At 39.7% G+C, this 23,755-nt stretch overlaps 1 protein-coding gene across 1 annotated transcript in view; it reads left to right on the top strand.

Annotated features, from left to right (window-relative positions):
- The first annotated feature begins 369 nt into the window (after window positions 1-369).
- TRIO (trio Rho guanine nucleotide exchange factor) overlaps window positions 370-23,755 on the top strand; it is a 255,331-nt gene continuing 231,945 nt past the window's right edge. Inside the window, exon 1 of the mRNA XM_070940772.1 lies at window positions 370-475. Coding sequence (XP_070796873.1) covers window positions 370-475 — 106 coding nt within the window. The remainder of the gene's footprint in view (window positions 476-23,755) is intronic.

The raw sequence follows: 23,755 nt of genomic DNA, 5'->3' as shown, positions 1-23,755 counted from the left end.
CTCCGGAGGGGCTGCCGGGGGCTCTCCGAGAACGGTAATCGCTGAGCGCACACCTTCCCGTCGGGTCCTCTTCCTATTATTGTAACCGTTTGCTGCTGCCTGTGCAATCGAGCCATCCATCCATTCAGCCGCCTCTTTCTCTCACCCCCCCACCCCGCCACCTTTGCACCATCACCACACCACCATCGTCTCTGGATGGATTTTTTTTGCTAGAAGGTGAAAACAGGGGATCCGGTGTTGGGGGGGGGGGAGGGAATAAGGTTTCGCTTTCCCGTCATCCTGCTGTCAGGATCTAGGAAGGAAGGCTGATCATCGTGGCGGTAGTCGAGGGATCAGATCCGGAGGAGCCCCCGACCTCAGTCAGTAGCCATGAGCGGTTCCACGACCGCCTCCTCCAACAGCGGCAACGCGGCTGGGGAAGGGGCGGAAGACGCAGCCAAGGATTCCGCGGACATCGCGGCTTTCTTTCGTTCGGGTAAGTTTGCAAACCCAAAGCAAAATGTGCTTTTTCGGGGTGGGGTGGGGATGAGGATGATGATGAGGATCAAAAGAGTTCGGGAAAGAAGGGGGAGATTCTCCTAATATTCTCTTCCTGGCCCTTCTCCCAACGGGTCCGGAATTGATGATCTACACATCCATGTTCGAAAGCCAAAGGGAGTGATTCACGTCTGGTGATTAAAACCGTGCCTTAGGAGGAGCTTCCCTTTCTAATACTTACGGAAACGAAGAGATGTTGTCTTGGCCCCCAGTAAAGATAATCTTTAACTAGCTCTGGTATCTTATTGCAACCCCCCCTTTTTTTTATAGATAAAGTCGTCTTGTTAAAAAAGCTGTAAAAGTGAAGAGATTTTTTTTAAAAAGGCTTGGTTTTCTGTAGGTTGTAAAGATAGAAGGTGCGTCAGGCTTACTTGTATATCTTTTAAGGATGATCCACAGTTGATTGCCAAGTGTTCCTTCCTCTCACTGTTGAAACAAAAATGTGATTAAAAACAAAAAAAAACAAACAAACCAAAATTGTATATTTGAAAAAGCTGTGGGGAATCAGGAGTGGGCTTCCGTTTGAACAGATAGTGGGTTCAATCCTATTGAATGCAAATTCATAACATCAAGGGTGGGCTTAGAGGGACACTTTTCAAACATTTGAAATCCCCCTCTGACACTTGACATTGATGGATGAATCTTGTAGATCTAATAAACACAGTGGAATCTGATAAGCCAGAAGTCTCTTTATCCCTGCTGTGCTCTAAGTGTGCCTTAATGTCATAACCATGGCCTTGTTCAGCAGCCACAATTTCTGATCATTGTAGTTGGTGGAAATGGCAACAAATGCAACTCCTTTTGTTTTATTTTCCAGAAACAGAAAGCATCTTGTTTTGCAGCATTTGCTGCAAGTCTTTGGTGATTATTTTTTTTAAATTAAAATGGTAACATAGTACAGATATTCCTTCCAGCCAGTTTACTTGCATTTTGCTGTCCATTCTCATACTATTGAGTGCCATATTGATTACATGAAATGAGAAGCTCTGATTGGGTTCACTTTTGGGGGGTACTTATTAGGAATTTGGTAGAATGTGGACATCAAAACACTTCATATTTATTGTAAGATACGATTTTTAGAGGACCTGATGACAAAGCAATGTATGTAACTTTGAGACTTAAACTGTAAAGAAAAAAAAAATACTTCGACAGGAGGCAAATGCCAGAAGCCTTTCCTTACATGGTCACTCCAGCTGTTGTGGTAACCTTCCTGTATCCAGTTACAGTGGTGGTAAACTTTTTTTCTTTTTCTAAAGCGTGTTGATGGCCTACTAGCTGGAAATGGAAACAAAACTAATAAAAGCAAACAATAATTTCCCCAGGCTTTATCCAGGAAGGTACAAGCAAAAAGGGAATCTGTATTGTTCAAACTGTCAGCTTCCACTTTTTGTGGGACCTCAGTGTTTGGAGCATAAATCAGGGAAATATTCTAAAAGTTGTGGAGAGGGAGAAAGCAAGCACTCACAGGGATTGCCTTGGGATATGTGCTTTGCATGATTGACATAGAAATGCTGTGTTATTTTTGAAAGTATGTATGTGTGTGCTGTTCCTGGGATACAAGTAGGAAGTTGTGGGTTTCTTTTTTGTTGCCTTGAGTGAAAATAACAGTATTTAGAACCAAAGGAGGAATCACTGGTGGTGTTAGACAAATTCAGGCAAAGCAGTGGATCTGGCTTTATATTGTGGAGGTAAGGCCTCTCTATAGTGGGGGTGGGCTGTCATTACAATCTTTGCCTGTTGCCAAACCATGCAGAAAGAAAAGCATGTCAGAAAACTATTTCTTGGAATAGCTTTCTGAACACTCTTTTTCTGAACCAGTAATAGACAAAAGGTGCATTTCCCCCCTTTTTTGTGGCATTTTTGTGTTCTTGATTAATACCACCTATATGTTCCTTATTATCTTTTCAATGGAAAGGGAAACAAGCAGCAAGCTTGAAAATGTATTAATCTGAATGCAATTTAAAAGACTAAGCCTGCTGAGATCTAGGGAGACTCATTTCTTGAAAAATGAAATGCAGGGACTTGAGTGAAGGTTGCATGTTAACTTTTCTTTGTGATAGGCATATAGAAGGAAAACCGGATATAACTTGTTTACCCATCATCATATTGGCTTGCTTCTACTTTCTTGGACAAAAAACAATGGGGGGTGTTCATGAGCAAATGAAAACTATCCAGATACTATGTTAGAAGCTTGTATTCACACCAGAAATGGATGTGCTCTGGCTACTTTATTATATGTATAGTAGAGTAATGAATAATGTAGTTTATGTAGATTATTTTAATGTAGATACATGAATAATGTAGAATAATGAATAATGTAGATTCCCAGGCTAAATATATGGAACCTGTTCTTCAGAAAGCCTCAGTCCTGTTTATTATTATTGTCACTGGGCAGTGCTCAGGCCATAGGCTTCTTACCCTTTCTAGCTTTACAAAATCACTCAATACACAGCATTGTTTGCAATATAATTTGCATTCCGGATCATTTGAATATCAGACAGTTTTATATTCTCACAAGGTCAGCATTATTCCAGTTGGAATTGTCTAATTTGCTCTGCCTTGCATTTCAAAGATGTTTTGAGATTATGTGTGAATAGTAAAAGGTTATCTTATTCTTGCATTTTGGCTACCTTTTGTCTCTGGGGTAGCTTTGGTATAGCATGAATTTATCTGTAAAGTTTAAATTGTAACTCCAGTTTTAATCATCTGAAGTTTAGGAAATGGGTGGCTTCTCTTCCTGGTCAAAATAAAGATGTCTTCCTTTTCCTCTTTGAATTCCATTGTAAAACATATTCCCCATGGATTGTTCTGTTTCAGAAATTATTTGATTCAGTATGTCGCTACCCATTGGACTACTGGGAATCTTTCAATAAAAGCATAAACATTTCTTGTTAGCATTGATGGAAAATGTGAAAACCTATAAAAATCATAGTGATGGGCAAATATTTCCTTCCTGTAAGAAGTGATTTAAAGAGCTGTAGAGTGAGTCATGACCTGGCATATTCTAGGAGGTGATGGGATTTTTTTTTTACTTGTCATAGTTAAATCCTAGGATATATAATATTTTTAATATATTATAGTATCCGGAAACTCGAAAGTAGCTTTTTGTATTAGTTGATCAATGGTTTTATGCTATGAAAAGCATCCTAATAAGTATTTGAATAGAGAAATCATGGAATTGGGAGCATAAGGAGGATAAGGAGTTGATATTTACTACAAATATATAATAGGGGAGAGAGAAGAAATACAATCACTGGAAACTGGCAGAAAGGGGAGATTTAGAAAGATTCGAGGGGAAGGGGGGGGGAGATTAAGCCAAAGAGCAGTGTTCCAAGCATGTAAGTAGGAGTATGTAGTTAGGGAACAACAGTGACTGGTCTTTTAGGATTGCAAAGGAGGGAGTGGGCTTTGAATTTAAATTGATGCTGCAGCTGTTAAAAGAGAGTTATTAGTCATTGGGAAGGCTGAACTTTTTATGGCATGGAATGTATTGACTGGGCTGCCAGTTGTTTTCACTGGGCCAGTTAGTCTAAATCAGTCTTAAATTCTGCTTGTTAGAGTCTGAGGTGTTGAGTAGCTTGATCACCGATTAGAAGGAAAGGAAAGATTTAGGAAGACTAGTATGTGATGCTTTATAATTACAATTAGTGCTGCACTATTCTGAAAAGACCTAAGAACAGTGGGATTATGCTTACAGTTGGATAGGTCCAGCCAAACTGAACATAAGTCTGGATTGACAAAGTAGTATAATATAAAAATAGCACTTCTTTCTGTTTGTAAAATGCTAGTCTTCATCCCCTTGTAGTCTGAAGATTGTGCTAAGAAAAAGTTCGAGTATAAACTTTGATACTAAGCTAAACAATAATCATTGATTAGATTTCTTGATCCTTTTTGAAGAAAGAAGATGAAACTATGGGATCTTCAAACTGAACTGTGGTGTAGCAGAAGAAAAAAAATCCAAGCCTACTTCCATCTTCTTTCATAAAGCTTTTCTTTCTATATGAGGTTGATGAGAATTCACTGCCCCTTGCCACCCTAGACAGCTGTCTAATTTTTTGCCTGAGTCCAGGGCTACTCACAATTATTTTATATTGTTTGGACACATGAGTTCACCCATCTCTTTTAGCTTGGATTGCCAACCATAGTGCTCTTAAGGACATTTCTTTTTAAAACAAACCTCTAGCACATTTTTATTTCCTAAGAAACAGTAGGTAGATATCTCAGCATGCTATGGGAATGTTTCTATATATCTAAGGTAACAGATAAAACAACATTTGCCACCAGATCCAATATGCATCTTTTGAAAGAATAGTGTATCAAGCTGTGATCATAATACCTTAGTATATATAGAATTCCTGCCAATTTTGTTTTAATTGGCAAAATTAATATTGGTGGCATTGTAGAGCTTACATATTAAAAAGCACCACAAAGGCATTATTCATTGTGTTAAAACATCTCTGGTTGTACTATATACAAGGTCTGAGAAAGAATTTTTGCCATGTTCTTCACCTTTCATTCTTTCCTGTTCCCTGCAATTATATAATTTGACCCACTAGATCTAATGTGCTGCTTAGCACTTCGTGGTCTACATTTTTAAAATGCCTTCTAAAAATAGATGGAGTGACTTTGAACAAACTAGATCAAGAAAAGTTTCAGAAGTTGTGTAATGTTCAAAGATATTTTTGTCTTATCTTTTGAACTACTTTACATGGAATTAGTTTCTTTTTGTTCAGTATTTTTACAAATCCCATAAGAGTCAGTTTGGTTTGGTGGTTAAAGTACTAGGCTAGAAACTAGAATGCTATTACAGGTAGTCCTTGACTTACAATAGTTCATTTAGTGACCGTTCAAAGTTACAGTGGCACTGAAAAAAGTGACTTATGACTGTTTTAAAACTTATGACCGATGCAGTATCCCCATGGCCAAGTGATCAAAATTCAGATTCTTGGCGATTGGTTCATATTTATGACAGTTTCAATGTCCTGGGGTCATTTGTTCAGCTTTTGCGATCTTCTGACAAGCAAAGTCAATAGGGAAGCCAGATTCACTTAACAACCATGTACCTCAAATGGGCTAATTTATAGAATACATCCAAAATCCAAGACCCATGACTCATAAAATTGAAACTTGGCAAATTTTATAAAACATTTTATGACATATGACAACATGTCATAAAACATTTCTGTGGTCAACTCCTGATGTTTGATTGTGCTATGTATACAGTTCAACATGGGCTAATTTCAAGCAGATACATCTCTGAATATCTCCCTGAACTTTTCAAGTACATTAGAAACTCCACCATTGTTGTTGAAACTCCGGCATTGAGAAATCTAGTAGGGGAATATCAGTGAAATTATGATCCAAGGTGTCATGGGTTATCTAGTTATCTAGTTATTGCTAAAACCCATGTTATGTTTAACATCTATCTTCTCATCCTTTTAAAGCAAAACGATGCTTTTCTGGCGATTTTCCTTTTGCAATTTTCTCCAGAACGTTTTGGTTACTAATATTTTTACTGTTAACCACCACAGATGAAGGAAAGCAGTGGCTATCGCCTTTCCATATTCTTGCCAAGAAAATTAAATAGTATATACGAGATCGCCTTCTGCCGCCGATAGCCTCCCACCAGCCAATATGCTCCCACAGAGAGGGGCTCCTCAGGGTGCCGTCGGCCAAACAATGTCGACTGGTGACACCCAGGGGGAGAGCCTTCTCTGTGGGGTCACCAGCCCTCTGGAATGAGCTGCCCCTAAAAGTTCGTATGATCCCCGACCTGCGTACCTTTCGCCACGCCCTGAAGACTCTTTTATTCCAACAAGCCGTGCTGGCCTAATAGGAATTTTTAAATTGGGTGTTCGTTAGTTTTTAATTTCGTGGGCCAAATTTTATATATTTGTTTTTAAATTGTTCTTAAATTTTGTGGTTTATATGTGTTTTAATATGGCTGTACAGCGCCCTGAGTCCTTTGGGAGAAGGGCGGTATAGAAGTTCAATAAAATAAAATTAAAAAAAATCTAAATCTAATCATGAGCAGACTTTAATTCTCTTTAACTCCACTTCATGATTGCAACAAGGTTTCTTTAGTTTATCTTTTAGCTTTGAAAGTTGCCTTGATACTTTGACTGGCTGTATTCTGCCTTTTTTCATTTTTCATTTATGTTTAGTGTTAATCATTTAAGAAATTTGGAACATCCCCCTTAATTATTTTTTTTAATAACCTTGATAATAACGAGAGCCAGTTTGGTGTGGTAGACACTGGGGTAGAAACCAGGGCATTGTAAGTCCTGCCTTACAATACATATGAAGCTACTTGGGTGACCTGAGACCACTCATTCTCTCAAGACCTAGGAAGAAGGCAATGGCAAAATACGTCTGAAACCTTGCCAAGAAAACTCTGGGACTAGTCCAGGCAGTTCAGCTCAAAAACACATGTATGTTGTACTCTGGTTTTATTTCAGTTGATATAAATCTTTCACTGATTTATTTATTGCATTTGTAAATCTACCTTTTTTGCCTGTAAGCTTAAAGTGGTGTCTATGAAGATCACCTCTATTTTGATCCTCAGAACATCCTGAAATACATTGAGCTGAGAGAGAAAGACTAACTTAAAAACAACCAGTAAGTCTGTAGCTGAGGAGGAATTTGATAGTCTCTAAGATGCATTGTAACGAATATGTTAGATTAAATTTGATAACATTTAGAGGGAAATCAGAGTTGTGATTTGCATCATGCCCCATTGTTCAGAAACAAATGTTAATAAGCTTTATTACAAACACTAAGGTTATTTTTTCCCATGTATTTTCTAATTTATAGCTGAAGTATTTCACAAGCACAAGTGTACTTATCCAGATATGTACATTATATTGTTGATTCTGCCAACCCTCAGTTTGCAGAATCATTCAGTGGCATTCAAGTTTAAGAATTATTTATTATGTCTGAGCTTCAGAATCAATTAAAATAAACTTTATCTGATAAAGGCCATGTGTCCATTTGCACGCTGTCCCAGTATCTAGGTTCTGTCATTTTAGAGCAAATTTTGCAGTTAATTTAAAGATACTCTAGTATTTTATCCCAGGCCATGGATAACATTGGTCCGTGAGACACCAGGAACCAGGCAATGCAAGCAGGCAAAGCCCCATCTGCACATGCATGGGATCCAGGCAGCGCACAACCCCCCCCCCCCCCGCCCCCCCGATCTGTGGAAAAATCTTCCTCCACGGAACTGATTCCTAGCACCCCAAAGGTTGAGGGCTTCTCCTCTAGTGGTTTATGGGCAGCAGCTTTTTTTGTTTTGGTGAAGTTTCAAATGGGATACCCTGAGAGGCTTCAAGTGAAATGCACATTCAGCCAAATATTATGCAAATCAGATTCCTGGATAGAGCAAATGATAGTATAAGGTATGGATAGATGAAAATTGCTCTTCTATGACATGACAAATATGAATTAAGATCAACTTTACTTGCTTGAACTTAGAAGAAAGACCGTGTCTTCCCCCCCCCCCCCCCCCCGGTGAGTTAGGACTTCTTTACTGCAATTTATATCAAAGGATGTTTACTTGACTGCCTTGGTTGTCCTGTCTTGACTTTCATAAGCATGCTTAAATTGTATTTTTAATATATTTTATAGATTAACTTAAATGGCTGGTTTTGAACAAATGACAGTAAACAGATAGGATGTAATAGCCAAAAATGGCTTTGTTGTGTGTATTGTGTGGCAATATCTTTGAGTAGTATCTAGAAAGAATGTAAATATCAAGGTAGCTGAGAGAAATAAAAAATAGATGTTTGGTTCATATGAATGTTTATTGGTAAGGCACCAGGTATTGCTTTTAGGTCAGTGATGGTGAACCTTTTCGGCACCGAATGCCCAAACAGGAACGTGTGTGCATGCTGGAGCACCGGAAGACCGAAGACCAGCTGGCGGTGCACATGTGTGCACTGGCCAGCTGTCCTTCGCACGTGCTGGAACGCTGGAAACCTGAGAACCAGCTGGCCGGTGCGCTCATGTGCATGCACACCGGCCAACTACTCTTCGGGTTTCCGGCGCACATGAAGACCAGCTGGCTGGTGCACGTGATGGCACGTGTGCCCACAGAGAGGGCTCTACTTGCCACAGGTTCACCATCACGGTGTTAGGTCATCTAAATTGTTTTTAACTATGCTTGGCTGACAGAAGCCGAGTCTTTAGTTTTTCAGCTTAATTTGGATCATTTTGTAACAGAGGAGTCATAAAAAGAACTAAATTATATGGAAATGGAGTGAGCAGAGTATAGTTTCATGACAATGCAATATGAGGATATGAGTAAAGAGATTAGATAAGGGAGACTTGGGTTTAACTCCACATCAGCCATGGAATCTGACTGAGTTACATTCTCTTAGCCCAGTGTACCTGACAGATTGCTGCTGTAATGAAAAATGGGAGGTGGGAGTGGTGTTTATAGTGCCTTGAGTGCCTGAAGGGATGTATATCTAGCAACTAAGCAAAGAAACAATGGCCTTTCTGGCTTTTCATGGAGCAACAATAGGGTTGACCCCAGGCTGATGGAGATGTCAAACCAGCTCTTCCAGAAGCCCTCTAAGTCTACATGACATTTTTCGACCTCCTGCCTTCCTGGAAGACAAAGTGTGAGGGAGATCAGTCTCACAAAATATCAAGGCAATCATATTTCTGTTTAAAAAAAAAACAAGAAAAAGGACAAAGGAGAACGTTAAAAATTATTTTTAACTTTTAAGTTGTCACATGTAATGAATGCCAAAGGGCATAAAAAATAGAGCTGCTAAAAACCATCACAAAGAGATATGTCTTTAACACAGTACTTTAGTTAACTTTTCCCCATTCCTCTGGAGACTAGATTCATTTTGGAACCAATACAATCTCTGTGGGATTTTGTTATTTGGAAAATACCTCTTCCTGAAAATTTCAGCTTTCAGGGTTTGGAGGAGAACCTTAGCTCTTTTTCTTCTCTCCATCAGCACAAACTTTCTCCTTCCTTTTGTCACAGAGTTCTCATTGTGATTTTTTTCCCCAAAAGAAAAAGAAATATTCTACCTGGGAAGACAGGATGTTAGGCAAATCTCTTTTTGCTATCTGCTAAATTACACATCTCTTCTCAGGAAGGCATTGACTCAAATGTCTAAGCTGGCAATTTGTTATCTAAGATGAGAGCCTAGCAGGGATGTTGAGAGTTTTGTAGCATGACCATATCCTACCCATGGAATCTTCTTTTGTGGAACTAGAATGTGAATAAAAGCTTTTTGGGTTGTGCTGGTGGAGGAATATGATCAGTTTATAGTTTGAGGAACATGAATTACACTCTTTCTCCTTTTCATTAATTCTTGCCTTTTCTCCATGTGAAATGGGTCAAGATGCTTGTTTAATATCAGAATTCTCAAGCTGATGCTAAATGCTGGCAGACCACATGTCTGCATTCAGTTTTATTCGGGCTCCAGTAATTGAACAGGGGGAAAAGGTTTTGCCAACAGTTCTGGTTTTTTTTTAATAAAATGGTTTGCAGAGTCTATGGAAAATATGAATTCTGATTGAATACAGGCAGTATTCAGCTTGCTTTAACAATGGTCCGGAATTATGATGGCCTCAGAAAGGGTGTTTTGCAGCGCATAAACACTAATGGCCATTGCAAAATGTTATATCATTACCCTTGTCACCTGATCACAATCTGGGAGCTTGGCAACCTCTTTGCATTTATGACTGGTTGCCAAGATCTCCACAATCCTATGATCACCATTTGCAATTTTCTCTGCCGTCTTCCCCAGAAGTCAATAGGGAAGCCAGCAGGAAAGATTGCAAGCTACTGCTGCTGGCTGAGAGAACTCCATTTCATCTCTAGGGACTGCTGGAAATCCTGAAGATTTCAACCCTGTTTCCGAATTCTGCTGAAGGAGTTTCCTTCTGTGCAACGAGGGGAACTCCTTTGGCAAGCAGGTCTTTCACTCAGCCTCAGAGACAAGAGGGAGCCAAAATCCAAGCAGACATCAGAGAGTCAGTGCAGAAAGATTAAGGGGGGGGGGTGGTCTCCAGTGTGGGGGAAGCCAGGTGCAGTATCTCTCTGCTCATCGACTGAAACCCTTCTTGGATTTCAAAAGGGAGGATTTTCAGTTCCTGAGTGGAGGTCTCCCCTACTCTCCTGAGATTCTGTCCACTTAACGGCTTATATAATTGCTTAACGACCATAACCCTATTTTGACCTTTCTTGCCACAGTTAAGTGAATCACTGCAGTTACTAAGTTAGTAATACGGTTGTTGTTGTGAATCTGGGTTCCTCATTGACTTTGCTAGTCAGAAGGTTGCAAAAGGTAATCACATGACCCTGAGATACTGTAACCATCATAAATGTGAACTAGTTACCAAGCATCTGAATTTTGATCACACGATCAGGTGAATGCTGTAATGTTCATAAATGTGAAAAACGGTAATTCACTTTTTTCAATACCGTTGTAACTTCAAACAGTCACTAAATGAACTATTAAAGTCGAGGACTACCTGTATGTTTTTATCATGGTGGTTTGTATTTTTGCTGGCCAAAGGTGTATCTCACAAGGTGGATGTCTAAATTTTTTCATGCGTCACAAAGATCCAAAGTTCAATAATAATCATCTCCAGAGATAGGAGGAATAGGAAAAATTCATGAGAAATGGGATCAGAATTGTAGCTTTTTTCTTTAGTTGTAGTGCAATAATTCTAGAAAGCCAAAATCAAAACCCTCAATATTTAGAGATAATGCTTAGCATCTGATAGAGTAATATATTGCTTTTTTTAAAAAAAATTGTTTTCTTTAGTTTAAACTTGTTCAAAGAGCGAATCTGCTTAGCCTGTTGAACTTACTGCTTGATCCATTGGACAGTTCTTAAGTTCTAACCAAGACATAACTCAAAGGAATTTTAAACTGGTCATTTTCTGATATTTGTATAACTTTCTACTGTTTTGAAAGCTTGAGATGATTTCTCCCTTGTCATATAGGAAGAATATCCAATCTAGAATGCATGTCCCCACATGCAGAGAGAAATAACTATTGCCCATATGGTTAATGCTTCTGAATATAAGCTTTGCTTCCTTAGAAACTACATTAGGGAATTATTAGCACTTTGCGTTACATTTCTGGGAAACATATCTGTATGGATCTTTTCCAATAACATTAACATTAAAAGAATTTCCAGTAGCAGTGCCTTATACTAATGTCACAAAATGTATTGAGACTTTGAACTATAGCTTAGTTTTCTTATTCTGAAATTAATCCTTGCTTGGACAAACTTACTCGGCCAGTCCAAACAAAACAAAAATGCATATTTTTAAAAAAATGTGCAAAGCTAATATAGCCTGTGTAACAGCTTATCGCTCATTGTGAATTTTCAGTTTTTCAGTTCAATTATAGTGCCAATGTGGTCTTAAAAGTGGGAAACGACTAGCTTGGAAAACATGAACACACTATGTTATGCTAGTCGGACAAATAATCCTGTAGTTACCTAGTTTAACATCCCAGTGCTTAAGGCCCCATAGATTCAGTCTGACCAACTCTGATACCTGATTTGCCTTATCCGTCTATGTAGTCCTTGGTTGGTTAATGACAGTAACTGGGACCTTAATTTCTGTTGCTAAGCAGCACAGTTGCAAAGCAGAACATCATATGACCGTACTTCTTAGCAATGGCATTTCCAGCAGTTTCTGGTTGTCATTGTTAAGAGAATCATGTGTCATTTTTAAACACAATGTCACATGGTCACCATTTGTTTCCTCTTACTGGCTTCCCCATTTTGACTTTGCTTGTTGGACGCCAACAGTGAAGGTTGCATATAGTGATCACATGACTGACTGCAGGATGCTGTGACAATGTAATCAATGAACTGGTGGCTGAGCATTTGGGGCACAATTATGTAGTTATAGGGGTACTGTGATGGACAGAACTTTGAGGACCAGTCATAATACCATTTGCTCGGTGCCACTGTGGTCACTGAGTGAGTGAGTGGTAAGCAAGGATCACCTGAAGTTTAGAATGTAGCATGGTAGTTGAAGTTCCAAACCTACAATTCAGAACTACTTATCAGTTAGAGTGGTTATTAGAGAAAAAAACAAGAGTAGTAATGAACAAAGAGTTCAAACAATACTAATTCTTAATATGTCCAAATCATGGTTTGCTAATAAACATCTGACCATAGTTTTGGATCATGGCTTGATCATGACTTATCAATATTGCAGCCCCAAAGCTCTATAAAACCACTCTGCTAAAATGTGGCAGTAACATTTCTGATTTGGAATAAAAAAGAAAAGTAAAAGAAAAGTTTATCCTGCTTATTCCATGACATCATTGCATTCCTGCAGATCTCCTCCCTGTGGCTATAAGAGACAAAAATATGTGTTGTAAAAGTGTGTTTCCCCCACCAAGCCAAAAAAGTAGACTGCCCCTGCTCTAAACCATAGTTAAGTTCCTTATTGTTGCATTGGTATAGTGTCTAGACTGAATTGTAGTCTCTGTGTTGACATTTGTGGGTCATCTGATATATAGTTCAAACTATACTGCAAATTTTGCTTTGAGAAATTGACTATTATGCTGTATTTCAAGGAAGTGCTGGGGGAAAAATTACAATATTATAATAAGGCAGTATGTGATGCAGTTGTTAATAAGTAAAATCAATTTCAACTTACTATTATTTACCACACATTCTCCTCAACCCTATCCCTTTTCCTTACAAATCCAATTCTGATTTCTGATAGTTAAATTTCAGTTAAGAAAGAAGTGTGGCCTGTATGATCACAGATCATCTCCTTGGAGTCCCATCTAGCCATGTAATATTGTCTCCTTTTCTTACAAAGCTATGACTCTCCATGACACTGTTATCACCATTTTGCCTGCTTGAGATTCCAAGTGAACTAAGAATAGAAAATAATATTTTAGCTGCAATTATATATATGGGAATCCTGTTTAATAGTACCAAAATAACTGTTAACCATAGTTATGAAGACAGGAAGAAGAATTTATCCTAATGATGGAAGTGCACAATCCATTCTTGGCTTCGGATTTTTAAATTACAAGAGTATTGTGAAAAGAACAGAGAAGATTGTTACAGCAAACAATAACATGTAACAAAAATGAATGTAAAACAAAGTGCGTTCTTATGTTTGTTTATATTGTTAGACGAAAATTTCCTGTGTTCATTTCCCAGCTGGGAAGCAGTCACCGATGCTGAGAAGAAATAGACATGAAAGCCAGCTGCCAGAAAAGGGATCATTTAATTCAGGAAGGCAAGAAACGTAGTGAAACAGCTCGAGCGTTCCTGGCTTGCAAGCAAACTTGGAAGTGTGACTCTGAGCCTTTTTTGCTTAATTCCCCTTTGAAGCTTCTACAGCTTGATGGGTTTTGATGTGTTTCTGATTGCCCTAGGTTTTGTTTTCCTGTTTTCCTGGGTTAATCTTGATCCCAGGTCTTCTGTTTTTCCTGTCCTAGGAGTTAATCCTGTCAGGGAGGTAGGAAAAGGTGAGTTTTGGTTTATCTTGGAGAGTTTCGTTTTAGCCTGATTCCCCTTATCTTAATGGCTCTACTTAAGTGTTCCTTTCAGCTGGTGCATTTGCCTGGGGTTTTCTTAAAGGCTAGCTTGAGTCTTTTGGCACTGTTTTCTGAAGTTTCTGGTACTGTGAGGTTTCTGGCACTGTCCTTTTAGGGTATACTTCCCACAATATGTAATATTAAGAATAACAGAATAACAGTTGGAAGGGAACTAGGACCGTGATGGCACGCGTGCTGGAAATGGCATGCAGAGCCATCTCTCTGGGCATGCGAGCCGTCGCCTGTTACTCTTCCAGGTTCTGGTGCACTGGCCAGGTGATCTTCACATGCGTGGGAAACTGGAAGACCATCTGGCTGCTGCGCATTTGCGTGCTGGAAACTGGAAGATCACCTTCCCGGTGTGCACATGTGCTCCGGGCAGCTGCTCTTCTGGCTTCCACTGCTGCCGTGTGCATGAAGACCAGCTAGCCGGCATGCCAGAACCCGGAAGAGCAACAGGTGACAGCTTGCATGCCCAAAGACACGGAGAGGGGATCCCGGTGGTTGCTTCCTAGCAGAGCTGTCAGCCAGGACGGGTGGGCTGGGGCTTCCCTCCCTCCCCACCTGAGTGGGCTTCTTGCACGGCCCCAGCCCTCCAGTCCACAGTACCAATGCATGTTCACGGTCTGGAGCGCCTGGCCAGGGGCGAGGTGGCGGAGGCGGTTCTCACACTGCCGTTTCCAGCTGGGATGCTGGAGGAGGAGGAGGAGCTACCATCGGGGAGGTAAGCTGCCCCAGGAGGAACAGAGGAGAGCACAGCTTCTCATGCATGGAGACCCTGCTGAGGGCTCAGCTCACTAGTGGGGGAGCAGCTGCGGGGGCCGGCCGGTCGCTCCTGCCCCTTGCCCTGCGGTTGCTGCTGCTGCTCTTCTGGGGCAGCGGGGCTGCACAGGAGCTGAGTCCACGCAGGAGGAACGTCTGTCCAGCACTTGGGTAAGAGGCACGCCAGCCGGGAAGCGGTCACGCTCCCTTGGCAGAAGTGGGAGAGGGGATGCACTGGCTTGTTCTTGGTGGCGGGCTGGGGGCGGCGCTTCTTTGACACACTTCCGGTTTCTGGCCCATGCATGGGCACTGGCTAGCTGGTCTTTGCATGCGCATGTACCCCAGAAACTTGAATATCAGGTGGCCTGCTCGCATGTGCGCGCCAGAAGATCATCTTCCCGGTGTGCGCATGCGGGTTGCTCTTCCGGTTTCCGGCATACACTCCCGTTTCGGCACACAGTACCGAAAAGGTTCGCCAACACTGATCTAGGAGGTCTTCTGGTCCAATCCTCTGCTCAAGCAGGAGACCCTATACCATGTCAGACAAATGGCTATCCAATCTCTTCTTTAAAAACAACTTCTGGAAAGCAAGTCATTCCACTGATTGATTGTTCTCATTGTCAGGAAATTTCTCCTTAGCACTAGGTTGGATCTCTCCTTGATAAGTTTCCATGTTTCTTCTTGTCCAGCCTTCAGGTGCTTTAGATAATAGGTTGATCCCCTCTTCTTTGTGGCAGCCCCTTAGATATTGGAACACTGCTGTTATATCATCCCTAGTCCTTCTCTTTATTTCACTAGACATACCCAATTTTTGCAACCATTTTTCATATGTTTTAGCCTCCATTCCCCAAATCATCTTTGTTGCTCTTCCCTGAACACTTTCTAGAGTCTTCTTTGTTGTAGCCAAACTTGAAGTTTTAGTGATCTTGGGTAGAAAGTAGGACATTGATTCAGTTAGGTACTAAGTTCTGAAAAGCTGAATCACTTTGTTCAGGAAAAATATGCATGACTAGGGAGTGATTCATATGCTGGTGATTTCTACACTACTTTTCTTATGCTACTCACTGGGGCTGGGGGATTAAAACAAGAGAAAACTGCTGGAAAATAAACTTTTTGCTGCTTGAACTAATTTTCCAGTGACTTTGATGAAGGTAAATAAGTGTCCCCTATCCTCCCAACTGAATTATAATGCTCCACAGTAAATAGGCTTCCAAGATCATATTTCAATTCTAGTAAATGCAGTGAATGAAACCTAAAAACAACCATTGTATCCTGTGGAAAGGAGGGAGGAATATATTCATTCTAAGGAATAGTTTTCTTTTTAAATATAAAGAGAGGCATTATGACTGTTGCTAGTTCAGGCTCCGCTATATATGGGTTTAGATTGTAATGTATGTAAAAATGTTCACAAACACGTTGATGACTGGTGTTTCTCTAAATTCTAAATCAAACCATTCTCATCAGCTTTTTTTTCCTGCAGAGCAGTTTTCTGTGTGAATAGGAAATGGAGTCAGGAAGCAATGTGGAGGAAAAGGAATGGAGCCTTCAAAGCAGAACACATGTTTAAGAGTCTCAGACCGAAGGGTGAAACGGCATCTGTTTATGCAGATACAAAGTGAAGCTCAGTGAATAGAAGAGTCATTGCTAACTCTGCTTGCTGGACAGTTTTTACTGAAACAACTGCTCCTTGTCAGTTCCTCATCTTACTTTCTGGAGAAACGGGCCTTCCCTTATACAAGATAAGAAATTAATTCAGTGCATCCAGCTGAAGAAGATGTAACTTCATCTTGACAAGCTATTGTTTTTCCATAAAAGCCCAAAATCACTGGCTTATTCATGATTTCTTTTTTTAAAAAAAAAAAATTGGGGTGGCTCTATGAATTGATATGTTATGGCAGGGATGGGCAATTGTGAGTTGAATGAAAAACAGTATACAAAACAGTAACTATGGCCACAGGAAATTTGTCTCACCCAGTTTTGTAGTAAACCACAGTCCCTTACTTAAAAGCTAATTAAGCTGAACTCCGCTTACTTTATTTATATTTAGAGGATGTCTGACTCCAAACAACTCTGACCAGCCCACACTTTAAAAAGTAAAAAAAAAAAAAAAAAAAAAAAAAAAAACACCACCACCATGAAATGAGGGTGGGGGGAAGACCACATATAACATACCAAAGAAAAAGCAACAGTTTTGACAAGTCCTTATCCCAAGGCCAGGTAGAAAGAACAAAGATTTCAGGTACTTTCAGAACATTATCAGGGTGGGAGCCTTACAGAAGTCTATAGGGATTTTGTTCCAGAGGGTAGGCACCGCAATAGAGAAGTGCTTGCTAGGTAGGTCCCAATAGATGACAGTGTTTAATTAATTCCCCAGGGTAGCATATTTTATGATTCTCATACCACATTAAAAAAAAAAAAAAAGCAAACCACATTATGGCTTGATGTGATAGATGAGGCTAGGTCATGATGTCCTCTACAGCAGCGCTCCTTTGCAGTGTCACTGGGGCTGCAATAGAGGCCCCAGGATGTATAGCAGTATCAGCCCGATGCCACCACCGGGCCACTACTTCACCACTGAGCCACTACTTCACTCCCAGCACCACCACTGCCAAGGAGTGCCTTCTCAAGCCTTGTGCCATGGCTAGCCACCCCAATCCCACATCCCAAAGCTTCGGCCATCGCTGCCACCCTGCACTTTGCTAGACTTGCACTCCATTGGCCTTGCTGCCATGCTTTCCACTCCATAGCCCTGCCACCAGTGGTGAAATCCAATTTTTTTTAGTACTGGTGCTGTGGGCGTGGCTTGGTAGGTGTGGTGTGGCTTGGTGAGCATAGCTTGGTGGGCGTGGCAGGGGAAGGATACTGCAAAATCTCCATTGCCACCCCACTCCAGGGGAAGGATACTGCAAAATCCCCATTCCCTCCCTACTCTGGGGCCAGCCAGAGGTGGTATTTGTTGGTTCTCTGAACTGCTCAAAATTTCTGCTACCAATTCTCCAGAATCTGTCAGAACCTGCTGGATTTCACCCCTGCCTGCCCTGCCATCACCATCTGACTTTCACTGTCTTTCTCCCACTGCTGAAAAAGTGCTCCATCCTGGCCTCATGCAAGGCAACTGCTGGCTGCCCCCTGGCTTCTTTCTGAAGCTTTCTGAAGTGTCCAAAAATGGTCCATGCTGTTTGGAGAATCGTCTTGGGAAAAAGTTCAGCAGCTGCTTCGCATTGGGTCAGGTTGGGTAAGATGAAGAAGGCAAAGGTCAGCAGGGATGGCAGGCCCAAAGAGTGTAGGGCCAGAGAGTGTGGAGCAGAAAGACAAATCAAAGGCAGCAGAGTACAAGGCATCCAAAAAGGCAGGTGAGGAAGTTGAAGAGGAGGCAGTCCCTTTACCTTATTGAGGTTCAGGATTGGGAGGGAGCAAGCCAACAATGGCTTGGGTGGGTCTGTGTGTAATGATTAGTGGTATTCAATTAATAATGGCAATGGGGACTGTTAGGATTGCTGTTATTAAGCAATGTGCTGTTACTAAGCACCATGTAACATGATGCTTTATGATTACATCGCTTAGCGACAGAAAATTTGATGAAAATTACCATCATAACTCAAAGACTACCTGTATCTGAATTTCAGGTTTGATACTGTTTCCAATTTGGGAAGGAGGAGGAGGTGAAGAGGGAACATCGTTGGTGGTAAACATAAATGTACTAGTATTCACTGACAACCAGCAAACTTCAGTATAAATATAATTAAGTTAAATTGAAGTTGACTTGACCCAGGAGGGTTTTACACGTGAGAGACAGTAAGACCCCGGAAGTTTTTAGGCTCTGCGACAGCTGATTGAACTTCATGAATGACAAATTTTGTTGTTATGTTAGACTACTTAGGTCTAACCTCTTGAGTTAATCAAACATACCACTTACTCTTGCTTGAATGAAAATATTTACTAGATCTAAAAAAAGAGATGGATTTCTTTGACTTCAACTGCCTCGGTGGCGCAGTGGTTAGAGTGCAGTAGTGCAGGCCACTTCTGCTGACTACCGGCTGCCTGTAATTTGGCAGTTCAAATCCCACCAGGCTCAAGGTTGACTCAGCCTTCCATCCTTCCGATTTACTGAAGTTAAATGAGGACCCAGATTGTTGGGGGCAATATGCTGACTGTAAAATCGCATAGAGAGGGCTGTAAAGCACCATAAAGCTGTATATAAGTCTAAGTGTTATTGCTAATCCTTCTTTTCTTATGATGTGGTTCAGTACCCCAAAATAAAACAGGGTGTGAACCATTTAATCATTGAAAACCACACTGTAATGGGGAAAGACTTGTAAAATTAGCCTTTCTTATCCCCCCCCTTTTAAACATACCTATATCAACTGAACAAATTATGAGAGATGGATAGTGTCCTTATTTACAAAAAGGAAAAGAAAGCTTGAAAGAGATAACATTCTAAAGCTACCAGTCTGTTTAGCCAAGCTAATCCTTATTAAGTTGCAAGCTCATCCATTAGTGAGTTATGTCCAGTAAAGACAACTGTATGAGAAAAATATCTTAGATGCTTACAGTGCAGTTTGGTAGACAATATAGCTTTTGTGTGTTAATGGCTTTTGGAAATTGCCTGCCAAATCACTGCATGGCTGGAGATGGGGAAGTTGGGGGAATAAAACAGGAAGAATACAAGGACGTACATGCACACCTAATCTGTTTTCCACAATTACTTTTCTCCTGTGAACCAATGTTGGTACTTATCATTTCAGATTATTTATTTCTTCAGATACAAGATTTGTTTTTTTAAAAAAACCTAAGCCTTCCCTCCTACGATTAAAGCTAGTATAACAAATTTTATAACTAATTTTGCTAACTTGTTTTCTGTACCTTTTCCTCCTGCTTCAGTTCCTCACTGTTGAAATTTTGTAACCATACTCCTTTCATTCTAAAGGTTATTTGTTTTACTTTGCTTTTATGTGCCATATCCTGTCCAAAACTGTACCTTTAGATTTGTCTGGAAAAGGGGTGACCATGTACATTGTATACATTTATTTATTATTAGATTTTTTAAATTCTGCCTTTATCATTTTTATAAATAATTCAAGGTGGCGAACGTATAAGTACATTCCTCCTCTTATTTCCCCTTCAACAACTCTGTGAGATGAACCATTGCCTCTCCTGATATGCCCACTTTTGCTTCTTTTTTTCTAAAACTTGAGTAAATTTTAATAGTAGTTTACTAGAACAAACCAATTTCAGATTGGTTAGTAAAGCATGTTGTGTTTGAACAAACTGTAGTTAAGGTTGACTCCAGTCAAAATTACACCAATATGCAGTTAACTGAAAAAGATAAGAATAAATCATATTCCTCCCACTCATCAAAACATGGAGAGAGAATCTCGGTCGAAGACTGCATTTAGATGATATAAGAAAGAAAATGTCTGATTATACTAGCTGTGATGCACTATACATGCATCACAGGATAGTTTAAAGCTGATTAAATCATTGGCCTATAGCCACTTGCTGGTTTCATGCTTAATATGTTGCTTGCTTGCCACTTCTGTCTGTTGTGTTTATTTTAGATTTGCTTTTCTGATTAGCAAGAATTCAGGTTATGTTTTTTTTCTTCCGTTCATTTTTGTCCAACTCTCAGTGACTGCCTGAACAAATCTCTGAAGTTTTCTTGACAAGATTTTTCAGAAGCTGTTTGCTATTGCCTCCTTCCTAGGGCTGAGAAAAAGTGAGTAGCCCAAGGTCATCCAGCTGGCATTGTGTCTAAGGCAGATCTAGAACTCACAATCTCCCAGTTTCTAACCTGATGCCTTAATTACTACACCAAACTGGCCCCCAAACAAATGATACACAGCTCTAAAAACAAGCCAATAACTGCCAAAGAAAAGTTGTGTGGGATGAAAATAGGTGGCATGATCATGTATGTTCATGACAACTAAACTGTATTATATAGAAACACTATGAGATTCAAACCTATGTTCAGAGAAAAAAATACTAATTTTCGCTGAGTTTTATGTTATAATTTAAGCTTTTTTAATAAATTAGTGTGTGTGGGAAAATGATATTTTTTACTAATTTAAATTGCATATGGGAGTTCTCTTCCCATTCCAATCTATAAAGGAACAAGGCAACAAATATAGATAGTCCTCATTTAGCGACCACAATCAGGACTGACATCTCTGTTGTTAAGCAATGTGATTGCTAAGTAAAACTGTGACTGTGCTTATCATTTTGCTTCAGCTTTCCTTTGCTTTGCAGACTGCAGAAGTAATAAATGAAAGGATGGATTGCCAACATATTTTTTCATCACAATATAAACAGTTGCTAAATGAGGCAGTAGGTCAATGAGGACTACTTCTATTATTTGGTGGGACTCAATGGCTCAGTGGTTAAAGATGCTGAGATTGTCAGTTGTAAAGCTGACAGCCCAGTTTGAGATCCGAGTGTCGCTCAACGGGGTGAGCTCACATTACTTGCCCCAGCCCAACCTAGCAGTTTGAAAGCATGCAGATGCAAGTAGATAAATAGGTACCGCTTCTGTGGGAAGGTAACAATGTTTTTTTATGTATTTATTTTATTTTATTGTTTGTCAACAGGTACAAGGTAACAAGTATCAGTATAGACATAGACATGGACACATGAAAAAAATGGCACAAATAAATTGATACAAATAGGCAAAATATAGCCATAAACACATGAAATGATTACATATAAATGGGGACAGTAGGACAGGGATGGTAGGCACGCTGATGTGCTTATGAACGCCTCCTTAGGGACCTCTTAAGAAATGTGTAAGGTCCACGGTAGACACCTTGGTGTATATGTGCCCAGAACGTTGTTACGGAATGTCTTTGGACAATGCTGATAGTCTCAGGTAAGAAATGGGGATGAGCATAGTCCCCTAGAGTCAGATACAACTTTACCTTTTGTATTATTTATATTATGGAATATGCGAATGGGGTTCTGCAGAGCAATGTGAAACAAAAGGGCTCTTGTCCCAATACATTTTTAATCTACATGGGGGGTGGGTTGCATAAAATTGAAGAAAAGAGATGTGACAAATGTGAACAAAGAACTGTGATTATTCTTTCTTAGGCTTTCCTTGTAAGAAAATGTTTGAGAGTAATGCTATAGGCTTCGTATGGGGGTGGGGATTTTGAGTTGGAATTTCACCTAGAATTTCTGGACATTTCTGGTAACTCTTTAATAGATATTTAAGAGTAATCAGAATTCATTTTACTGACTCTTACAACAATAGTTGAATCAAACTGAGCAGCCTGATGTTAGCCTGGGCCTTGGAAGGCAATGTTTCCTAAACAATGTGAATGGTTGCTTGCCTTAGATTGCATTTAAAAATCTAACTGTTGTATTTTATTTGATGATACTAACTTGCTTTATCATACTTTCCAACTGTGCTACAGTCTTTCAATTACCTTTAGGCGTTAGAAGCATTAGATATCCAGAACTGCCCAAACAAACCTGAGTTGCTAAAAATATAAACCATATTATAAATAAACTGGTATCCTAGTGCCAACTTTCACTTTGGATCATGTCTTATGTAGGCTGTTCAAAAGAGGGGTTGGGTATGTGTATGATGTAGAGAAGAAGAGAAGTTTTAACTACGTATTACAAACTCTTTAACATCATTCTTGCTACAATCCTCTTATTAGAAATACATTTGATATATTTAGATCAGGGGTGAAATCCAGCAAGTTCTGGAGAACTGGTAGCGGAAATTTTGAGCAGTTCGGAGAACCGACAAATACCACCTCTGGCTGGCCCCAGAGTGGGGTGGGAATGGAGATTTTGCAGTATCCTTCCCCTGTCATGCCCACCAAGCCACACCACGCCCACCAAGCCACACCCACAGAACCAGTAGTAAAAAAATTTGGATTTCACCACTGATTTAGACCTGGCAATTCCTTTGGAAATTTGAGGATTTGAGGTTTTGCAACAATTAGTACTAAATAATGATCACAAACAGAACAAAGAGTACAAATAACATTTGAATGAATCTTACTTCCATATCCTTTTCTCTATTTATTATTTAGGCATCAGTATGAAATCTTTGCAAAGAAGTATTTGTTAAGATGAGCAATGTGATTTGTCAGTTTCTATTTACTCGTGCATTTTCATGACAGCAGATTCAATGAAACCCAGTGGGATTTATTTCTGAGGAAATATGATGCTGTAAGAGTAAATATGAAGCTGTAAAATGTACTGCATAAAGTAATGTGATATTTGACCAGTGATTGTACGTTGCCATAGTTTTGACAAAGCTGTATACCCAGAAATAAGTTAATAATTCATGTTCACTGCTTTAGAGAGTTTTGAGTTGAATCTACACTATTGTTTTCATGCTAATAATTCTTTTTTTAGTTGATGATAATATGGGTACACTAGATATGTTAATTAGATAATAATATGCTGCCAGGGTAGCATTGATAGATAACATACAAAGATATCCACCTTATAGTAACCATAATGATAGTTATATATGTTGTTAGTGAACAGTTTATTTTGTAAAGGAAATATCTTGTTTCACAATTAATTTTAATTAATGAATTATTTAATTGATTCAATTGAAATTAATTGTTTTGTCCTAGCATTGCCCTTTTTATTATTTGGATTATATGCACAAATATCAAACATGCAAACCCAAATTAATGTTTATTGGGTGGCTGGACAGGTATATCCACAATTAGTTTCAGCTGGAACTGGCAGTCTTATGTTGATAAGATAAGGGAATTGGAATTGTCCAGGATTTTTGTCATATATTTTTTTCTTTGTACTGTTCTTTTTTGGAGGAAATCACACACTTCCCAATCAGTGTATTTTGGAACATCTTACATGTTTTGCCCTTCAGCTAATTAAAATGAGGTCATGTAAACTTTGTAAAATAAATAGTACTGT

This window comes from Pituophis catenifer, unplaced genomic scaffold (assembly GCF_029215685.1).
Source record: "Pituophis catenifer annectens isolate HBS135680 unplaced genomic scaffold, rPitCat1.0.hap2 SCAF_3, whole genome shotgun sequence".
Classification (NCBI taxonomy): domain Eukaryota; kingdom Metazoa; phylum Chordata; class Lepidosauria; order Squamata; family Colubridae; genus Pituophis; species Pituophis catenifer.
The sequence above is the reverse complement of the archived record's forward strand: the minus strand, read 5'-3'. Positions and strand labels throughout refer to the sequence as shown.